This window comes from Hyla sarda, chromosome 1 (genome assembly GCF_029499605.1).
Source record: "Hyla sarda isolate aHylSar1 chromosome 1, aHylSar1.hap1, whole genome shotgun sequence".
NCBI classification, from domain to species: domain Eukaryota; kingdom Metazoa; phylum Chordata; class Amphibia; order Anura; family Hylidae; genus Hyla; species Hyla sarda.
The window spans coordinates 20,146,824-20,165,804 of record NC_079189.1 but is presented as its reverse complement, the minus strand read 5'-3'; the positions used below and the strand labels follow the sequence as shown (position 1 = coordinate 20,165,804).

Here is an 18,981-nt window from a genome sequence, read left to right as displayed (position 1 = left end):
CAGTACAGCGGAGCTACAAGTTAGCGCGGGACATCCCTGCGCACGTGATCCAGAGACCCCGCCCACCGAAGCCCTCGGTGCCGTGGTGGCCATTTTGTTGGAGTCTAGTGCCAGAAACCAACAAAGAGAGACAGTTCAGCGCGGGAAAAGGCGCAGAGTACGACAACGGGCTGGAAGCTGTGAGGAGCCGGAACAGTACGGGACTCTGAGACATCAGATTGCCGAATTGAAGTCCTACATAGAGTCGCTTCAGCTACCGTTCAACGCACTCAAATTTCAATTAAAGGTTGTTGAGTTTCAGGTCGTCGCTCTCAAATTTCAAATCTACGCTCTCAAGTTCCAGATTAGAGAACAACTGCGTATTTCTTTAGGACCTAGGAATTCAAGACCTATTTAAAGGGCCAGCATACCAAATACAGAGATGTCAGAACCTGCAGCCCCACAGTCCCCATCTGAACAGCAGGGGGGCGATGCTCCAGTGGCCCCACCAACGGGGTCTCCACCCCAAGCCAGAAGGGTGTTGCCGCCTTCACCAACACTTTTGACCTCACAAGGATGTGCTCTGCGTGTGATTCCTGCAAGACCTCCAGCACAGGCGGAGCAGGACCCAGCAAGTCCACCTTCAGTCTCTCCCTATGTGTTGGGAGCCCCTGTTGCTGCACCTGTCTTCTTGGGGAATTGTTACGCCGAGCGCTCCAGGTCCCTGCTCCTCCCCGGAGCGCTGCACTGACATTGCCGGCGGGGATGCGATTCGCATAGCGGGACGCGCCCGCTCGCGAGTCGCATCCCAAGTCACCTACCCGTCCCGGTCCCCGGCTGTCATGTGCTGGCGCGCGGCTCCGCTCTCTAGGGCGCGCGCCAGCTCTCTGAGACTTAAAGGGCCAGTGCACCAATGATTGGTGCCTGGCCCAATTAGCTTAATTAGCTTCCACCTGCTCCCTGGCTATATCACCTCACTTCCCCTGCACTCCCTTGCCGAATCTTGTTGCCTTGTGCCAGTGAAAGCGTTTAGTGTTGTCCAAGCCTGTGTTACCTGATCTCCTGCTATCCATATTGACTACGAACCTTGCCGCCTGCCCCGACCTTCTGCTACATCTGACCTTGCCTCTGCCTAGTCCTTCTGTCCCACGCCTTCTCAGCAGTCAGCGAGGTTGAGCCGTTGCTAGTGGATACGACCTGGTTGCTACCGCCGCAGCAAGACCATCCCGCTTTGCGGCGGGCTCTGGTGAACACCAGTAGCCACTTAGAACCGGTCCACCAGCACAGTCCACGCCAATCCCTCGCTGACACAGTGGATCCACAACCTGTAAGCCGAATCGTGACAGTAGATCCGGCCATGGATCCCGCTGAGGTGCCGCTGCCAAGTCTCGCTGACCTTACCACGGTGGTCGCTCAGCAATCGCAGCAAATTGCCCAACAAGGACAGCAGCTGTCGCAGTTGACCGCCACGTTACAGCAACTTCTGCCTCTGCTTCAGCAGCAACCATCTCCTCCGCCAGCTCCTGCACCTCCTCCGCAGCGAGTGGCCGCTCCTAGCCTCCGCTTGTCCCTGCCGGCCAAATTTGATGAGGACTCTAGACTCTGCCGTGGATTTTTGTCTCAATGTTCCCTGCATATGGAGATGTTGTCGGACTTGTTTCCTACAGAACGGTCTAAGGTGGCGTTCGTAGTGAGCCTTCTTTCAGGAAAGGCCTTGTCTTGGGCCACACCGCTCTGGGACCGCAATGATCCTGCCACAGCCACAGTCCAGTCCTTCTTCGCTGAAGTCCGTAGTGTCTTCGAGGAACCAGCCCGAGCTTCTTCTGCCGAGACTGCCCTGCTGAACCTGGTCCAGGGTATTTCTTCAGTAGGCGAGTACGCCATCCAATTTCGTACTCTTGCTTCCGAATTATCTTGGAATAACGAGGCTCTCTGCGCGACCTTTAAAAAAGGCATATTCAGTAGCATCAAGGATGTGCTGGCCGCATGAGAGATTCCTGCCAACCTACAAGAACTTATCCATTTGGCCACCCGCATTGACATGCGTTTTTCTGAGAGACATCAGGAGCTCCGCCAGGAAAAAGACTTAGATCTCTGGGCACCTCTCACAGTATCCTTTGCAATCTACGCCTGGGCCTCCCGCCGAGGAGGCCATGCAAGTGGATCGGTCTCGCCTGACCAAGGAAGAGAGGAATCGCCGTAGGGAAGAAAATATTTGTCTGTACTGTGCCAGTACCGAGCATTTCTTGGTGGATTGCCCTATTCGTCCTCCACGTCTAGGAAACGCACGCACGCACCCAGCTCACATGGGTGTGGCGTCTCTTGGTTCAAAGTCTGCTTCTCCACGTCTCACGGTGCCCGTGCGGATTTCTCCTTCTGCCAACTCCTCCCTCTCAGCCGTGGCCTGCTTGGACTCTGGTGCCTCTGGGAATTTTATTTTGGATTCTTTGGTGAATAAATTCTGCATCCCGGTGACCCGTCTCGTCAAGCCGCTCTACATTTCCGCGGTCAACGGAGTTAGATTGGATTGCACCGTGCGTTACCGCACAAAACCCCTCTTAATGTGCATTGGACCCCATCACGAATTGATTGAATTTTTTGTCCTTCCCAACTGCACTACTGAGGTCCTCCTCGGTCTGCCATGGCTCCAGCTTCATTCTCCCACCCTTGACTGGACCACCGGGGAGATCAAGAACTGGGACTCTGCTTGCCATAAGAAATGCCTCTCCCCCCCTCCCAGTCCCGTCAAGCAAGCCTCAGTGCCTCCTCCTACACCTGGTCTCCCCAAGGCTTATCAGGACTGTACCTTGCCTCCTCTTGGCCCCCGTCCTGGTGACACACTGCCCCGTGCCAAGCTTCACCCTCTGCCCTCCCTCCCCATTCCCACTCCTGCTGTACTGCCTGCCTTTGAGGAAACCCTACATTCACTCCCGGTGTCCTCGTCCCAGGTAAAGCAGTTGTCGGACAAAAAAAGGGGGAGACCTAAGGGGGGGGTACTGTTACGCCGAGCGCTCCGGGTCCCTGCTCCTCCCCGGAGCGCTCACGGCGTCTCTCTCCCTGCAGAGCCCCGGTCAGACCCGCTGACCGGGAGCGCTGCACTGACATTGTCGGCGGGGATGCGATTCGCATAGCGGGACGCGCCCGCTCGCGAGTCGCATCCCAAGTCACTTACCCGTCCCGGTCCCCAGCTGTCATGTGCTGGCGCGCGCGGCTCCGCTCTCTAGGGCGCGCGCGCGCGCCAGCTCTCTGAGACTTAAAGGGCCAGTGCACCAATGATTGGTGCCTGGCCCAATTAGCTTAATTAGCTTCCACCTGCTCCCTGGCTATATCACCTCACTTCCCCTGCACTCCCTTGCCGGATCTTGTTGCCTTGTGCCAGTGAAAGCGTTTAGTGTTGTCCAAGCCTGTGTTACCTGATCTCCTGCTATCCATATTGACTACAAACCTTGCCGCCTGCCCCGACCTTCTGCTACGTCTGACCTTGCCTCTGCCTAGTCCTTCTGTCCCACACCTTCTCAGCAGTCAGCGAGGTTGAGCCGTTGCTAGTGGATACGACCTGGTTGCTACCGCCGCAGCAAGACCATCCCACTTTGCGGCGGGCTCTGGTGAACACCAGTAGCCACTTAGAACTGGTCCACCAGCACGGTCCACGCCAATCCCTCGCTGACACAGTGGATCCACAACCTGTAAGCCGAATCGTGACAGGAATCCTGTGCTCCCCACCTACAATGGTGACCCTTTTACATTAAGAGACTTTAAAGAAAAATTCTACAGCCTCTTTGGATTTTATGCACTTCCCCCCATCAACAGGTACAGCTGCTTCTGGGACAGCTCCAGGGACCTGCCTTGGAAGAACTTTGCACCTGGCTAGTGGCTGATAAAGCTACAGTGGGACATGCCTCCGACTCTATGAACGGCGCCAGAAGCCAGGTGAGACTCTCCGAGCATATGCAGTGGCTTTGCAGAGCGCATTAGAGGCGGTACAAAAGTTGGACGGCATCACGCCCGATCAGGGCAATCGAGTACTGATGGGCCGTTTTATAGAAGGGGCACTGAACAAATGGGCAAGGCCCAACTTAGGATGCTGGCCGAGCAAAATCCCGATATGGCTTTCCCAGCCTTTAAGAGACTCGCGGTTAAAGTACTCGAACTAGTGTCCCCGGTACCGAATCTCCGGGGCCCGTGCCCCAGCTGCCTGTCCCTTCTCAATCTTCCCCGCCAACACCTTCTTCTAGCCCTTGGTCAGCTGACTTACAAGACATTAAACAGGACATTGAACAATTAGCCAAGGCCTTTAAAGAAATGGCGGTACGGCCAAATCCTTCTAGATCTGCAACACCACCACCTAAGAAGGCTGACCCTCGCCCTGTTGGTCCACCTGGTACCCCTCCTGTGAGACCACCTGGAAGTCAGAGACCTGTCTGTAGTTTTTGTAACAAGAATGGACACTGGAAGAGCCAATGCTGGGCTTTAAATGGGCGTCCCCTGGGGTAGAGGACCGCACCCCAGGAGTAGAGGCTGAAGGTCCAGAATCAACCAGTGACAAGAAGGGACTGTCTATGTATGTAGCTTCTTGTCCTTATGTACAGGTGATGATTGAAGGTATCCGGTTACAAGCTCTGATAGATACGGAGTCTCAGGTGTACACTATATCGCAAGGGGTTTTCTATAAGTACTGGGGCCCGGGAAGGCTGTGTGACCCTCAGGAAGCGGAGTTTAGAGTAATTGCTGGGAACGGGAAACCAGTACCCAGGCATGGTTACTGGGAGCCCACGGTGCAGGTGGGAAAACATGTGTTAGGAAGGTGATTGTCACCAATGTTAGGAATGAGGGGGCAGCTGATTTCATTTTAGGCATGAATATTATGAGGCACTCTTTTGATGACATTGTCTGTGCACTGCATGCATCTCTTCCTCACCTGTCACCCCCAGGCCGGCGAGTTACCCAACATCACCTCAAAATCCTTCAAGCAGAACATAAATTCTTGAATCATCAAGTAGAAATCTGTCGAGTAAGGATTCAAGATATCCGAGCCGTTAGTCTACAGCCACAGACGGAGACAGTTATTTGGTGCCATGCCCGACCCGGGGTGAAAAATCAAGATTACCAAGCGCTCTTGGAACCCCTTCTACTGGAAGACTGTCCCTTGGTGTGAGCCGCTAGAAGCCTGGTAACCGTACGTAATGGGAAGGTTCCAGTGAGACTTATTAACCTCTTTCAAGTTGCGGTCCAATTACCCAAGTATACCCCAGTGGCTACTCTACACCATTTAGACGTCAGAGATGTGGTCTCAAAGTCACTAGTGGTTCAAAGAGGACCTGACCAGAATTCTGCGGAACCTTGGTGGAGTCAACTACAGATAGGAGGAGAAGATACCCCCAAGGAACAGGTGGAAGGAGTCATCCAGGTGGCTAAGAAATATCAAGAAGCTTTAAGCAAGTTCCCCACAGACTTTGGCAGGACCACCATGATCTAACATAGGATTCTCACGGGAGACAATCCACCCATTAATGAGAGACATCGCCCTGTGGCTCCTGGGATGTATCAGACCATAAAGAAAATTCTCGTGGAGATGAAAGAGGCCGATGTCATCCAGGAAAGCCAGAGTCCTTGGGCTGCACCTCTGGTCCTGGTGAAGAAAAAAGATGGGAGTATCCGCTTTAGCGTGGATTACCGGAAGTTGAACAACATAACTGATAAGGATGCCTATCCTCTCCCTCGCATCGAAGAATCCTTGACTGTGTTGGGATCGGCCGCCTACTTTTCCACACTGGATCTGACGAGCGGCTACTGGCAGGTACCAATGGCAGAAGAGGATAGAGAGAAGACAGCATTTGTGACTCCTATGGGTCTCTTCGAGTTCAAAAGTATGCCCTTTGGACTATGCAATGCACCAGCTACTTTCCAACGCCTAATGGAGCGATGCTTGGGGCATCTTAACTTCCAGAGAGTTCTGTTGTATTTAGATGACGTCATCGTCTATTCTTGGACATATCAGGAACACCTGGATCACCTGAAAGAAGTTTTCCAAGTCCTTATCCAACATGGACTCAAGGTTAAACCTTCCAAATGTCACTTGCTAAAGCCACAAGTGCACTATCTGGGACATGTCGTCAGTGCTCAAGGAGTCCAGCCTGATCCAGACAAAGTGAGTGCTGTGAAAGAGTGGCCTACACCCAGGACGGTGCGAGACGTCCGAAGTTTCCTGGGGTTTGCTGGATATTACCGGCGCTTGATACCCCATTTTGCTCAAATTGCTGGACCCTTGACCGAATTGCTGAGAGGGACTGCCCGGGATAATTATAATGGGAGGCTTCCCATACAGTGACCGAAGAACAAGAAGATGCCTTTCGAGCCCTGAAGTATCTCCTCACTGAACCCCCCATTTTGGCGTATCCTGACAACAGCCTGCTGTTCCGTTTATACACAGACGCTAGCTTTGAAGGTCTGGTGGCGGTTTTATCTCAAGTGCAAGATGGCAAAGAGAGGGTGATTGCCTATGCCAGCCGGCATCTTCGAGGTGCTGAGAAGAATGATGCCAACTATAGCTCCTTCAAGCTGGAGCTCCTGGCCCTGGTCTGGGCCATTACTGAGAAGTTTAAAGACTATCTGGCTGCTACTCCCTTCATGGTCTACATTGAAAACAACCCCTTGGCCCATTTGAACACTGCTAAGTTGGGAGCTCTTGAACTGCGTTGGGCCTCTCGGTTGGCCAACTATGATTTCAACATTAAGTATTGCAGCGGGAAAACCAATATTAAAGCGGACGTACTTTCTCGCATGGCCCCGGGAGAAGCACCTCCTGCTGAAGATGTGTGGGAAGATGTGGAAATACCTCCCTTCTACCGAAGGTACGTGAGCCAGAATGCTCTAACTGCCCAGGCGGGTGACGGACCTGAATCTCCCAAAGTCCCTGAAGATCTGTCCACCTGGAAGACACTTCAGGATGAAAGCAGGGTTATAGGGGACCTCCTATACTATTGCCTCCACAAGAAAGTGCCCGCTCGGGTGCGCAAGGCCCACGGGGACTTCGAATTGAAGTGGTTGTGGCGGCAGAGGAATCGCCTGTTCCTGCACAAGGGGCTGGTTTACCGAAATTCCCTGTACCCAGTTTCCGGAGACCGCATACATCAGATTGTGGTTCCCAGAAGAGATGCCGCCATGGTCCTGAATGCCTATCATGATCAATCCGGACACTTCGGGGTCCATAAGACAGAGATCACCGTCAGAAGGAGATTTTACTGGATTGGGATGCGGGGAGACATCGAGAAATGGTGTGCCGAGTGCTCCATGTGCAACATGATAAAGAACCCCCGGAGGGACGCAAGAGCCCCTTTGCATCCCATCTGTACAGAAAGGCCGAATCAAATTGTTGCCTTGGATCATGTGAAGCTGGCCCCCACTCGATCTGGCTATTGTCATGCTCTAACTATGGTGAATCATTATTCCAAGTGGGTGGTCGTGGTCCCTGTCAAGGATCTTACCACCAAGACTGCTGCTCAGCTCTTCTATCGACATTGGATCCAACCTCTGGGGTGTCCCGAATCGGTCCTCACGGATCGGAGAACCTCCTTTGGAGCCCAGCTGTTCCAGGAACTTTGCCGGTTGCATGATTGCAAGAAGCTCCAGACAACGGCCTACCATCCCCAAGGGAATGGGCTTTGCGAGAGGATCAATCAAGTGTTCATCCAGATGCTCAGAGCTGCCTCTGTCTCAAAGCACGAAGAGTGGCCTCAGCTGTTGCCTGAACTACTTGAAATTTACAACAACACTTTCCACTGCTCTACGGGGTATATGCCCTTTTTCTTGATGATGGGCCGACACGGCCAATTGCCAAAAGATTGAACCTTCGGGCTACAGGCACCTTTCAACAATTCTCCTCAGGCTTCCCAAGGTTGGGTGTCAGAGCATCAACGAAGAATTGAGGAAGCCAAGTACATTGTTAAGAAGAAAATGGGTGAAGTTCATGAAGGCCAGCAGAAAGATTATAATCGACATGCTTCGGCTCAGCCCTTGCAGCTTGGAGATAAAGTGTGGCTCAGAAAATTTCCTAGAACCCATAAATTGGACTCCTTGTGGGAAACGGAGCCATACACCATTACTGCGGTTCCTTATCCTGAAACGGACGTGTACGAGATACAAAAAGATGGGTTTGAGCCACAGGTGGTCCACCGGAATAGGATAAAAGTGTGCCTGAAAGAAGATATGCTTTGCCCATCTCCTCCTGATCCTCCTGCTACTTCTACTCCACCTCCACCAAGGCCAATAAGAGAATATGTGCCGGGAGAAGGAATTCATTCCACTATGGACGTTCCTTTGTTCGCATCTCAGCAGCCTACCATGTATTGGGGTGTACCATTCCCAGCTCCATCCAGCCAGCCGTCACTGGTTGCACCACCCAGTCAGTTGCCAGTAGCTGCTGCTCCCTGTCAACCACCATTGGTTGCTACACCCAACATCAGTTCTGCTCCAGTGACTGCTCCAGATATTGATACCACTACTCCACCTGTCTTAAGAGAACCCCTCAGTTCAACCGAAGATGTTGCTTCCGTTTTCAGCCCTCCAGCTGGTCCCTCGGGGACTGAAGTTCTTGAAGAATCCTCAAGTGAAGAAACTCCTGATGACTCGGAGGTGGTGTTGCGGCGATCTCAAAGGACTACACAGGGCAAACTACCCATAAGGTACCAGGACTCACATTTAGTACCTGCACACATAGTACCTTTGATAACCCACTTCAATGCTCTGCCAATCACTTTTCAGTACCCTAGATTACTAACGTAAATGTACTACCTCAAGTTTCTCTAGTACATACATCAAAATAAATATCTCACTTAAGAAAACACTTAGGAATTGTAGCATATTGATACCCAATTACTGCCACTGTTAGGTACACTTCTTCTTCTCTTTCATTGCGTGTGTGGGATGCTCTGCCTGGCCAGTAGGTGCTCTTGCTAATACAGAATTAAGCACATAATTCTAAGAATAACCTAGTTAGGTTGTTTTGAAAGTGCTCTAGGGGTAAGTAGAGTGTAGCCGTTAGACCCTAGCAGCCACCCTTACTGTGACCTAGCTTCCGGCTGGCCAGTATTACCTTATGTGTACTTACAGGTAACTTATTGTTGGCAAAGAAATAAAATGTGTGAGATAATAAAAATTTCTAGTCAGCTTGACGCTAAAGGTATGTAGAGCTGAACTAATGTCTAGATAGTCTCATGTATAGAGAGTTATATTAATGTTCAGTTTAGCCTCCAAGAATGTGTAGGGAGCTGATAAAAGTGTCTTAGGAGCTGGCGACTATATGTCGGATGGCTGCCTAGTTGTCTGGTAGGCTTGGAATGTATAGCGGGCTTGGTGAAAGTGTCTGAGAGGCAGGAGACTAAAGGATAGATAGCTTTGTTAATGTCTAGATAGCATTTGTGTCTAGATGGCACCAATGTCTAGATGGATTTCTATTGTCTGATCCAGATACTGGTGGGAGTATCGGAGAATGTAGATGTGTTCAATGTTTACTTGGGATGTATAGCAAAGTTATAGATCATCCTGTCCTAGTCCCTCTGTCTTAGGGGACAGGCGTCTAGGTCGACTTATCTTAAGTAAGGGGGTTTGTGGTGTCCCGGTACCGTATCCTATCCAGTACCTGCATGTATGGGTCCCCTTAGCCAGAGTCCTAGGACCTCTGGGTCCCCATTGTCTAGTCCACCCCTGGTCACCTCTCATCCAGATAGTTATTGCACTAATAGCTTATTTAAGAAGCATGTAAATATGATATCAATATCTATAAATAGTTAATTACCTCTCTATAGTGTAGCAGGACCTGTGGGTCACGTGATTAGGTGAACTCTATGGTATTTCTGCTTAAGGACCTTTGGAGGTCCTTGTGACGTAGTCAAATCCCATCACACTGTGTAACAGTGAATGACAGATGTTCGGACCAATCATATTCACCTCGCCCCTGCCCATATAAGGGAGCGGCGGCAATTGTTCTCTCTCTAGTTCCGGGGCTGTCAAACGAGCAGGATCTGTGCAGCTGTCTATCGCAGTGAGTTAGACCTGAGCCTTGCTGCAACGGCTGATATATTCAGGATCGTGAGTGTATCAATCCCTAAGCACTCTGCAGGATCACCGGACCTTATCTATCCCCTAAATCCGGATGAGTGGGCAATAATTACCCTAAATTCAGATACTTTAATTTCATTCAAGATCTGCAACAATTGTCAGTCATTGAGATATATAGAGACTGTTATTGTTCATTTGATGTACCGCAATCATCTAAGTAAAGTTCTTCAAGTTAAAGTTCAACTACTTTGTGGATCTTCAGTAATTTTATTACATGCACCTATCGTTACTGGGAAGGGCGGCGATAGGCCGGAGAATTACCTCAGCATACTAGCCCTCAGCCTGGCGTCACGAACTATAGGGTTAACATTAATCCCTCATTTACCGAAACAATGCCCCCCATTACCAACACCGACCCCCCCCCCCCCAAGGGCTACCACAAACTAAACTTCACTTTTAAGAAAGATTTATAGAGAAAAAACTTTTCTATAACATAATGGGGGGATTATAATGCCCATAGCAACCGATCAATTTGCTTCTTCAATGCAAAAATCAATCTGATTATTTGTTATAGGCAACTGCACCACTTTTCCTATACACAAGTTTTAATAAACTTCCCCCAATACATAAGAAAAAACAAAATTTAAACATAATTAATAATTCCTGATCAATAACTAGAATTGCACTTGTAGATGTTTTATCACCTGCAAACTGTGCCAAGACTCCTGCATTTTGATCTTGAATTCCTTTGTGCATCAATAATAACAAATTGATCTAAGGAGTCATACTGCAATACATGGCCTTCTCTTTACATGATGCTTGCTGTTAAGGGAAGAAAAAAAACTTAAATTAAATTAAGAAAAAACTTATATCTCAAAGTTGTATTTATTTGTGTTCTTAAGTAGGAAAGGTCTTAAAGTGGACCTGTCAGCAGGTATATCCAGTGTATAAACTAAGGCCGTGGCTGTGTAGGGATTATGGGGGGAGGGGATTTATCAAAGTTGTCTTTTTTCCAGATCAATATAGACCAACCTACATAGCGTAAGGCCGGTCTATTGTGTGCCTAATTTATCAAAAGTCGCACGGATCTTGATAAATTCTGTGCACGGACTTCGGGATCTACAATTTAGACTGTATTTAAACCTGCTTCAGTATGATCTGACAATTCAGCGTACTTTCGCACAATGCAAATTTTCGCCAAAAAGTTGTTATTGATAAATTCAGCACCAATTAATTTTTCCATCTAAAATAGCCTAGAATGCATCATGTACTAAAAATCCTCTAAACAGAAAGTTGTGAAAAAGTAGCACGTATTTATACTGCGACTTTCTGTGCGTCAATTTTAGACGGGGAAAAAAAGTATAAATCCTTTAATAAATCTCCCCCTATGACTCTGAATCCGTGCATACCTTGGTTTTGTTTTGACCCCTCTAATGCTGAGATATCACTCTTTTAACTGATATTCAAAAAAGCTCAGGAAGTGTTCCCAGGGTAGCAAAATCCCAGCAAAGTTCAAACAACCTACTCTCGGGCAGCTTGTAAACTTCTCCACCACCATGATTGACAGGCCCGATAGGTGTTGCTAACTATCAGGGTCCCCCCCCTCTGCTCCACTACTTCTCAGCAGAAAGGAACATCTCAGCTAATACTAGTAAGCTGCTCCTCGTTTCCCTGGGTACCTGATAACTTGCCAGCCCCTTTACTGCTGCGTCCTGCCTTATACTGCTACAATTCATTCTGCCTCTTCCCTTGCATCCTATCCAAGAGTGTTCCTGGGGTTCCTGACTGTATTTCCGTGTATAGCCTTGGCCTTGCTGACATTCCCTCTGGTTCCTGATCCTGGTTCTAAGTTCTGATATCCTGACTTCAGTTATTCCTGAGTATCCACTTTGACTCCTGACCACTGGCTGTGATAGACCAAGACCCTACATTCTGTTAGCTTGTTATTTTATGACTTTTTTTTATTACTTTAATAAAGGTTGGATTTGTATTGTCTCCATCTGGTTCTGTGGTTCCTGACACTAACATGTGGATGGCATGAACTGCTGGTGTTTTGGTGCCAAGGGAACGCACCAACCCCCCCACACCTGGGCTTATTAGGCTAATTTGCATATCAATTGAAAGTGGGATATTTAGGTGCTGGAGGGGTCAATTATTAAAACAAAGCTATAAATGGATTCAGGGTCACAAGCCCTTATATAGCAATGGTCTTAGTTTTACATCAAAATCCGATTGAGAGGTCCACTTTAAGATCACTGTTACCAGTTACCTGTCATTGCTAGGATTAAAAAATATATTACTTTACTAAGGTATTAGGTTTAGTCAGAGGACTTGACAGTATGTTAAAAAAAACTACATTTCTTATGTCATATGTCACCCTATTAAGCTAAGTTTACATTCTGTTTAGTGTTTCTGTTACAGTTATGTGTCACGGGATGGGATGCAAACATATACTGTGGTATAGAGCAACAGGTGCTGTTCATTTCAATGACCTGAACAGAGTCAAAAAGGGACTCCTTGGTCTGCTGCATTGTCTGATCTGACTAAAATAATACTTACGGCCAGATTGGGGCCACTAGGTGATTCCTTTCGGGACAGTGAAATGAACGACAACTGATGCTCTATGCCATAGTATATGTAGGCTTTGTGTTACCAGCGTAATGCCCATGGATCACTGTGACAAAAAAACTAAACACAATACAAACCTAGCCTTATAGCTAACACCAGAGATGTCATAGTTTCATTGTCACTGGTAAAAAGCAGTAACCCAGCAATAGGTATATACAGATAAACTAGATACATTTTGGTTATGACAATGTAAATATGTTTAAGGGTGCATTCACACCAACTTTGTGCAATACTTACACTGGGGGAATTAAATAAAAAACAAATGTCCGCTGCCATATCCCCGTCAGACAGGCGCCATACACCATCAATTTGAATGAGCCAAACAGAGTCTGATATTGACTCCGGTCGGCTCGTTTTTGGACCATATCCGGTTTTGTTGCCGGCCTGAAAACTGTGGTCTGCCATGGTTTTAGTCCAGCAATAAATCTGATATGGCGGCTGTATTGCACAAAAGTGGTATGAATGCCCCCTAAGGCTCGGTTCATACTTAGTATTTTGGTCAGTATTTTTAGGTAAAACCAGGAATGGGTTCAACACACAGAAAAGGCTACAAATCTTTTCCTCATAGTTTTCTCTGTGTCAAGTTTACTCCTGGTAACATAGTAACATAGTTCATAAGGTTGAAAAAAGACCAGAGTCCATCAAGTTCAACCTATAACCCTAATAAGTCCCTATTGAGTTGAGTTGATCCAGAGGAAGGCAAAAAAAACCTCATACTAGAGGTAAAAATTCCTTCCCGACTCCAAAAATGGCATCAGAATAAATCCCTGGATCAACCTTCTGTCCCTATAAATCTAGTATACATAACCAGCAATGTTCTTACTCTCCAAAAATACATCCAGCCCCTTTTTAAACTCTATTACAGAGGTCACCATGACCACCTCCTCCGTGAGAGAATTCCACATTCTCACTGCTCTTACAGTAAAGAACCCCCGTCTGTGCTGGTGTAGGAACCTTCTTTCCTCTAGACGTAGAGGATGCCCCGTTGTTATTGATACAGTCCTGGGTATAAATAGATAATGGGAGAGATCTCTGTACTGCCCCCTGATATACTTATACATAGTTATTAGGTCTCCCCTAAGCCTTATTTTTTCTAAACTAAATAACCCTAATTCTGATCATCTTTCTGGGTACTGTAGTCCTCCCATTCCCCGTATTACCCTGGTTGCCCGTCTTTGAACCCTTTCCAGCTCCACTATATCTTTCTTGTACACTGGTGCCCAGTACTGTACACAGTATTCTATGTGTGGTCTGACTAGTGATTTGTACAGCGGTAGAATAATTTCCTTGTCGTGGGCATCTATGCCCCTATTGATGCACCCCATGATTTTATTAGCCTTGGCAGCAGCTGCCCAACACTGGTCACTACAACTAAATTTACTGTTAACTAAGACTCCTAAGTCCTTTTCCACATCAGTTGTCCCAAGTGTTCTCCCATTTAATACATAATTCCAGCCCGGATTTTTCTTCCCCATGTGCATTACCTTACATTTATCAGTGTTGAACCTCATCTGCCACTTCCCAGCCCAAACCTCCAACCTATCCAGATCCATTTGTAACAGTGCACTGTCCTCTATAGTGTTTACAACCTTACAGAGTTTGGTGTTATCTGCAAAGATTGCTACTTTACAATTCAACCCCTCTGCAAGGTCATTAATGAATATATTAAATAGGACAGGACCCAAAACGGACTCCTGTGGTACCCCACTAGTAACAGTCACCCAATCAGAATAAGTACCATTAATAACCACCCTCTGTTTCCTATCATTGAGCCAGTTACTTACCCACTTTCACACATTCTCCTTCAGTCCAAACCTTCTCATTTTATGCACCAAGCTTTTATGTGGAACCGTATCAAATGCTTTGGAAAAATCCATATATACGACATCCAGCGATTGCCCCTGGTCCAGTCTGGAGCTCACCTCTTCATAAAAGCTGATCAGGTTAGTTTGACAGGATCAATCCCTCATAAATCCATGCTGATAAGGGGTCATACATTTATTTTTATCAAGATATTCCAAAATAGCATCTCTTAGGAAACCCTCAAACAATTTACATACAACCGAGGTTAAACTAACAGGTCTATAATTCCCGGGGTCACCTTTTGACCCCTTCTTAAATATTGGCACAACATTTGCCATGTGCCAGTCCTGGAGAACAGTCCCTGTCACTATAGAGTCCCTTAATATCAAAGGGGTACTCCGGTGCTTAGATATCTTATCCCCTATCCAAAGGATAGGGGATAAGATGCCTGATCGCGGGAGTCCCACCTCTGGGGACCCCCGGGATCTTGCACGCGGCACCCCGTTTGTAATCAGTCCCTGGAGCGTGTTCGCTCCGGGACTAATTACTGGCGACTACAGGGCGGGCGGCGTGTGACGTCACACCCCCGCCCGCGTGTGATGTCACGCTCCACCCCTCAATGCAAGCCTACGGGAGGGGGCGTGACAGCTATCATGCCCCCTCCCGTAGGCTTGCATTGAGGGGCGGAGCGTGACATCACACGAAGGTAGGGAAGTGACGTCACACGCCGCCCGCCCTGTAGTCGCCGGTAGTCAGTCCCAGAGCGAACACGCTCCGGGGACTGATTACTAACGGGGTGCCGCGTGAAAGATCCCGGGGGTCCACAGTGGCGGGACTCCCGCGATCAGGCATCTTATCCCCTATCCTTTGGATAGGGGATAAGATGTCTAAGCACCGGAGTACCCCTTTAAAAATAGGGGTCTGTCTATAACATTACTTAATTCCTTTAGAACACAGGGGTGAATGCCATCTGGACCTGGTGATTTGTCTATTTTGATTTTTTGTAGGTGGCACTGTACTTCTTCCTGGGTTAGACAGGTGACCTGTACTTGGGAGTTTAACTTATCACACTGTATTTCACCTATTTAGCTATTTGCTAAAAAGACAGAAAAAGACATATTGATATCCTGTGTGTGAACCCAGCCTAAAGGTGAATATTAGTATTCATACCCTGTGTGATCAATAGATTGGAATATTCATTGCTACTGATATCACAACCCTGGTTTATCTTTTAAAGCTATCACAATATATAAAAGAAGAAAATATTTTTTTAAGTGAAAATGAAGATTGGATAACACGACTAGATATTCAGAATTGGGTAACAGAAGGAAAAACGTCTGAAATGGTTGTCGGAAGATTTGATGCATCTTTTCTCGAAGATAAACAGCTGGATATTAATCCCCAGATAATAACGTGGAGACAGAACTCAGTAAGTTACCATGAAGCGCTTTACCAGTATATAACATGTTTTATGATCATTTAAAGGGGTTGTGTAGTGGTAATCATTTTTGTTTATTTTATTTATTTATTTTTAAAGTAAAAGTTTATTTCATTTTCATAAACAAGAATAGGAAAAGTCACCAAAATGAAAAAGGACTCAGTGGGGGAGATTTATCAAAGGACTTTGACAGTTTTTCCCATCTAAATTTGTCGCACAGAAAGTTGCAGTCTAAATACGTGCAACTTTTTCTTTGCGATTTTAGCTTAAGAGGATTTTTAGAACATGATGCATTCTAGTCTATTTTAGAAGAAAAAATGCATTGGTGCTGAATTTATCAATAGCGAAAAGTCACATTGGCCGAAAGTGCAAAGAAATCTAAACCGTAGATCCCGAAGTCCGTGCCCAGAATTTATCAAGAGCCTTGCAACTTTTCATAAATAAAGAGCACAATAGACCGGCCTAATCCTCTGTAGGTTGGTCTATATTGAAGCAGGAAATAGACAGCTTAGATAAATCCCCCCCAGTGTGTTACAAAGGTTATGGCTAAAAACAAATACCAAACTGTAAGGAGATAGCAGCGGCCCGTCTGTGGATGGGTAAGGAAATCATCAATAAAGGTACAACACAGTTCCTAGACAAAGTACGAAAAAGAAAAATAAGGAAGAGCAAAAGTGAAGAAAGGGATAATCAAAACATAAGGGAAGATAAAAGGAGAGGGGGTAGAAAAGGAGGAGAACTGACAGGAGAGGGGAGACAACTGACATACATCCTTGCAGATACCTTGCAAACTGGAGCACTCCTATATGGAAGAGACAAACTCAAGGGCAACAAAATGAGGGTGGAAGCAAAAAGAGGGGCAGCATTCTCAATAGAAACGGGGCTTAGGTGGAAAGGTGTAAGAATCGGAAGTATTCAGACCAGAGAAATTCGAGCCATGGTCTCCAAAGTTTATAGCGTTTGGCAGATTTCTAGAGTTTGCCATGAGCTCCTCCGTCCTATGCAAATATGTCCATTCCTGGAGCCAGTTCGAAAGGGTTGGTAGGTGAGGGGACCGCCACAGACAGGAGATAACCATTCTCCCCTTAGGTGTAGGACAGGTCAGCCAAATATGTGACATGGTAACACCTGTGTTTCAGCATCGCTAGCAGGCATCCGTCACAGACACTATGGAAGGCATCCAAAGTATTGCGTTCAGGATTACATGAGTGTCACATGAGTGGACCCATAGATTATGCACATACTGTAAAGGTGGAAACAATTGAGTACACATGACAAAACTGCCGCTAAGTCATACAAAAGACAATCTGGGAGAGACAAGCCTCTGTCATTCTTCCGTCTAATAAGGACATGTCTAACAATGCAAGGATGTCTAGGAAACAAACAAAGCCAGAGAAGAGTGCAGAGAGACTATGGAAGAAGGAGATAGAGATACATATTGAAATACTAAAGAACAAATAAAAGAAGTGAGGGAGAACATTCCTTTTTAGGATACTAATCCTCCCAAACCATGAGAAGCCTCTGTACTCCCATCTGGCTAGGTCAGATTTAATACAGTGTAAGAGTGGAGGGAAAAAATCTGAAAAGTGTCCGAAAATGGGAAGGGACTAGAACGTTCAATTATTTTAGAGAATTAGGCACATAAAGGGGTAATTATCTCAAAACTGCAACTCAGTCTCCTCAAATAGGGTAATGTTAAGGGCCGCACTTTTAGAAAGATTCAGCTTGTAATTGCTATAAGAGGAAAACATTGTAAGGGTGTGAAAGGAGAAGAAAGGGAGATTAAAGGGAAGAGACAAAAAGAATCAGGATGTCAGCGGATGCAGAACATTTGTAATGATGTCCGGGTTCTGCCTGATGGCAACAAGGACATATTTCATACGGACAGCATAAAGGAAAGATGACAAAGGACAGCCCTGCCAAGTACCATTACAAATGTTATAGAGGGAGGATAACTGACCATTAGCAGGAGGAGGGAGAGACAGTTGTGAGGCATCCTATGCGGCGTGGATTGTTCCGAGGTTGTCACTGCAGCGGGTACCTGAGGTTTGCATCTGTAGATAAGTCGGCAGGGACCAGCGGGGCAGCAGCAGGGGTGGGAAGGCTTCAAGATCTCCCAGGTTCAGCTCCACATCAGAGCTGGGAGAAGCAGGTTGTGTCGGGAGTGAGGTAGGGCCAAGGACAGGGAAAGGCTCAGCTGCCATTCAAACAGCTGCTTAGTAAAAGCTTCCTCTTGCTTCCATTGACCTATTGTCCCCTCTAGAACTACCTGCTCAGAAAATCACTGTTTGAGACCGGACATCACTATAATCAAAGATTAGCTAAACAGGCAGTTCCTGCGGGGATGATTCATCACCAGAACCAGAAAGAAGCAGTGATGGGCAGGGACATGAAGTGTCGGAATGACAGATGTAGGCAGTGGCATAGTGTGGGTGGTGAATGGGTCTGTTGTCCCAGGCGGAAAATCCTTAGTGGGACAAAGTCTGACAATCAAATGATTATCAAATTGTATGCCCTTAAAAAGTCAGTGATGATGCATAAAATGTAAACATTGCCACTCAAAATTGTACAGGAGCAGAGAGTGCGGTGATCCCCGGTCCGGTACACACTATGTATTGTACGTACACGAGTGGGGACTCCAATCCAGTTAGGACTCCCTGCTCCTGTACTGTACTATGACAGTGTAAGACTAAGGTGTGGGCAGGGGCGGATACAGAGTCGAGTCTCGGGAGGGGCACTATTAGAGTATTTTGTGTTGGCGGACAGAAAACAAGATGTTGCTCACGGAACTTACAATATTATTAAATGTATCATACAGTCCTAACCTTGTTTAAGACTCTTAGGCCGTGCTCATATGTCAGAATAATAATCAAACATACCAATTGCCACAGAATGGGAAAGTGCTAAAGAAATTTTTACCATTTAAAACTTCAGCTCCCAGTATGACCTAAGCAGTGGTGAGGGGATGCTGGGAGTTGTTTTTTCACCCATCATAACTGCAGAACTAACAAGTAACTCCAGCTCTGATGGGACATAGTGAGGAGAATACAGAATGTTATCAGTGATTACAGATGACC

At 47.1% G+C, this 18,981-nt stretch overlaps 1 protein-coding gene across 4 annotated transcripts in view; it reads left to right on the top strand.

Moving 5' to 3' along the window:
• The window catches only part of LOC130320731 (extracellular calcium-sensing receptor-like), a 64,963-nt gene that overhangs the window by 25,455 nt on the left and 20,527 nt on the right, over nucleotides 1-18,981 (top strand). For 3 of the 4 annotated variants that reach the window (XR_008866810.1, XR_008866713.1, XM_056553030.1), the window contains one exon: nucleotides 15,704-15,895. Coding sequence is in view for 1 of the 4 variants with exons in the window: in XM_056553030.1 (XP_056409005.1) it covers nucleotides 15,704-15,895 (192 nt within the window). In the remaining 3 variants the exon portion in view is untranslated. Of the gene's footprint in view, nucleotides 1-15,480; nucleotides 15,617-15,703; nucleotides 15,896-18,981 lie in introns of those variants that run through there. The other variant, XR_008866759.1, reaches the window with a different exon arrangement.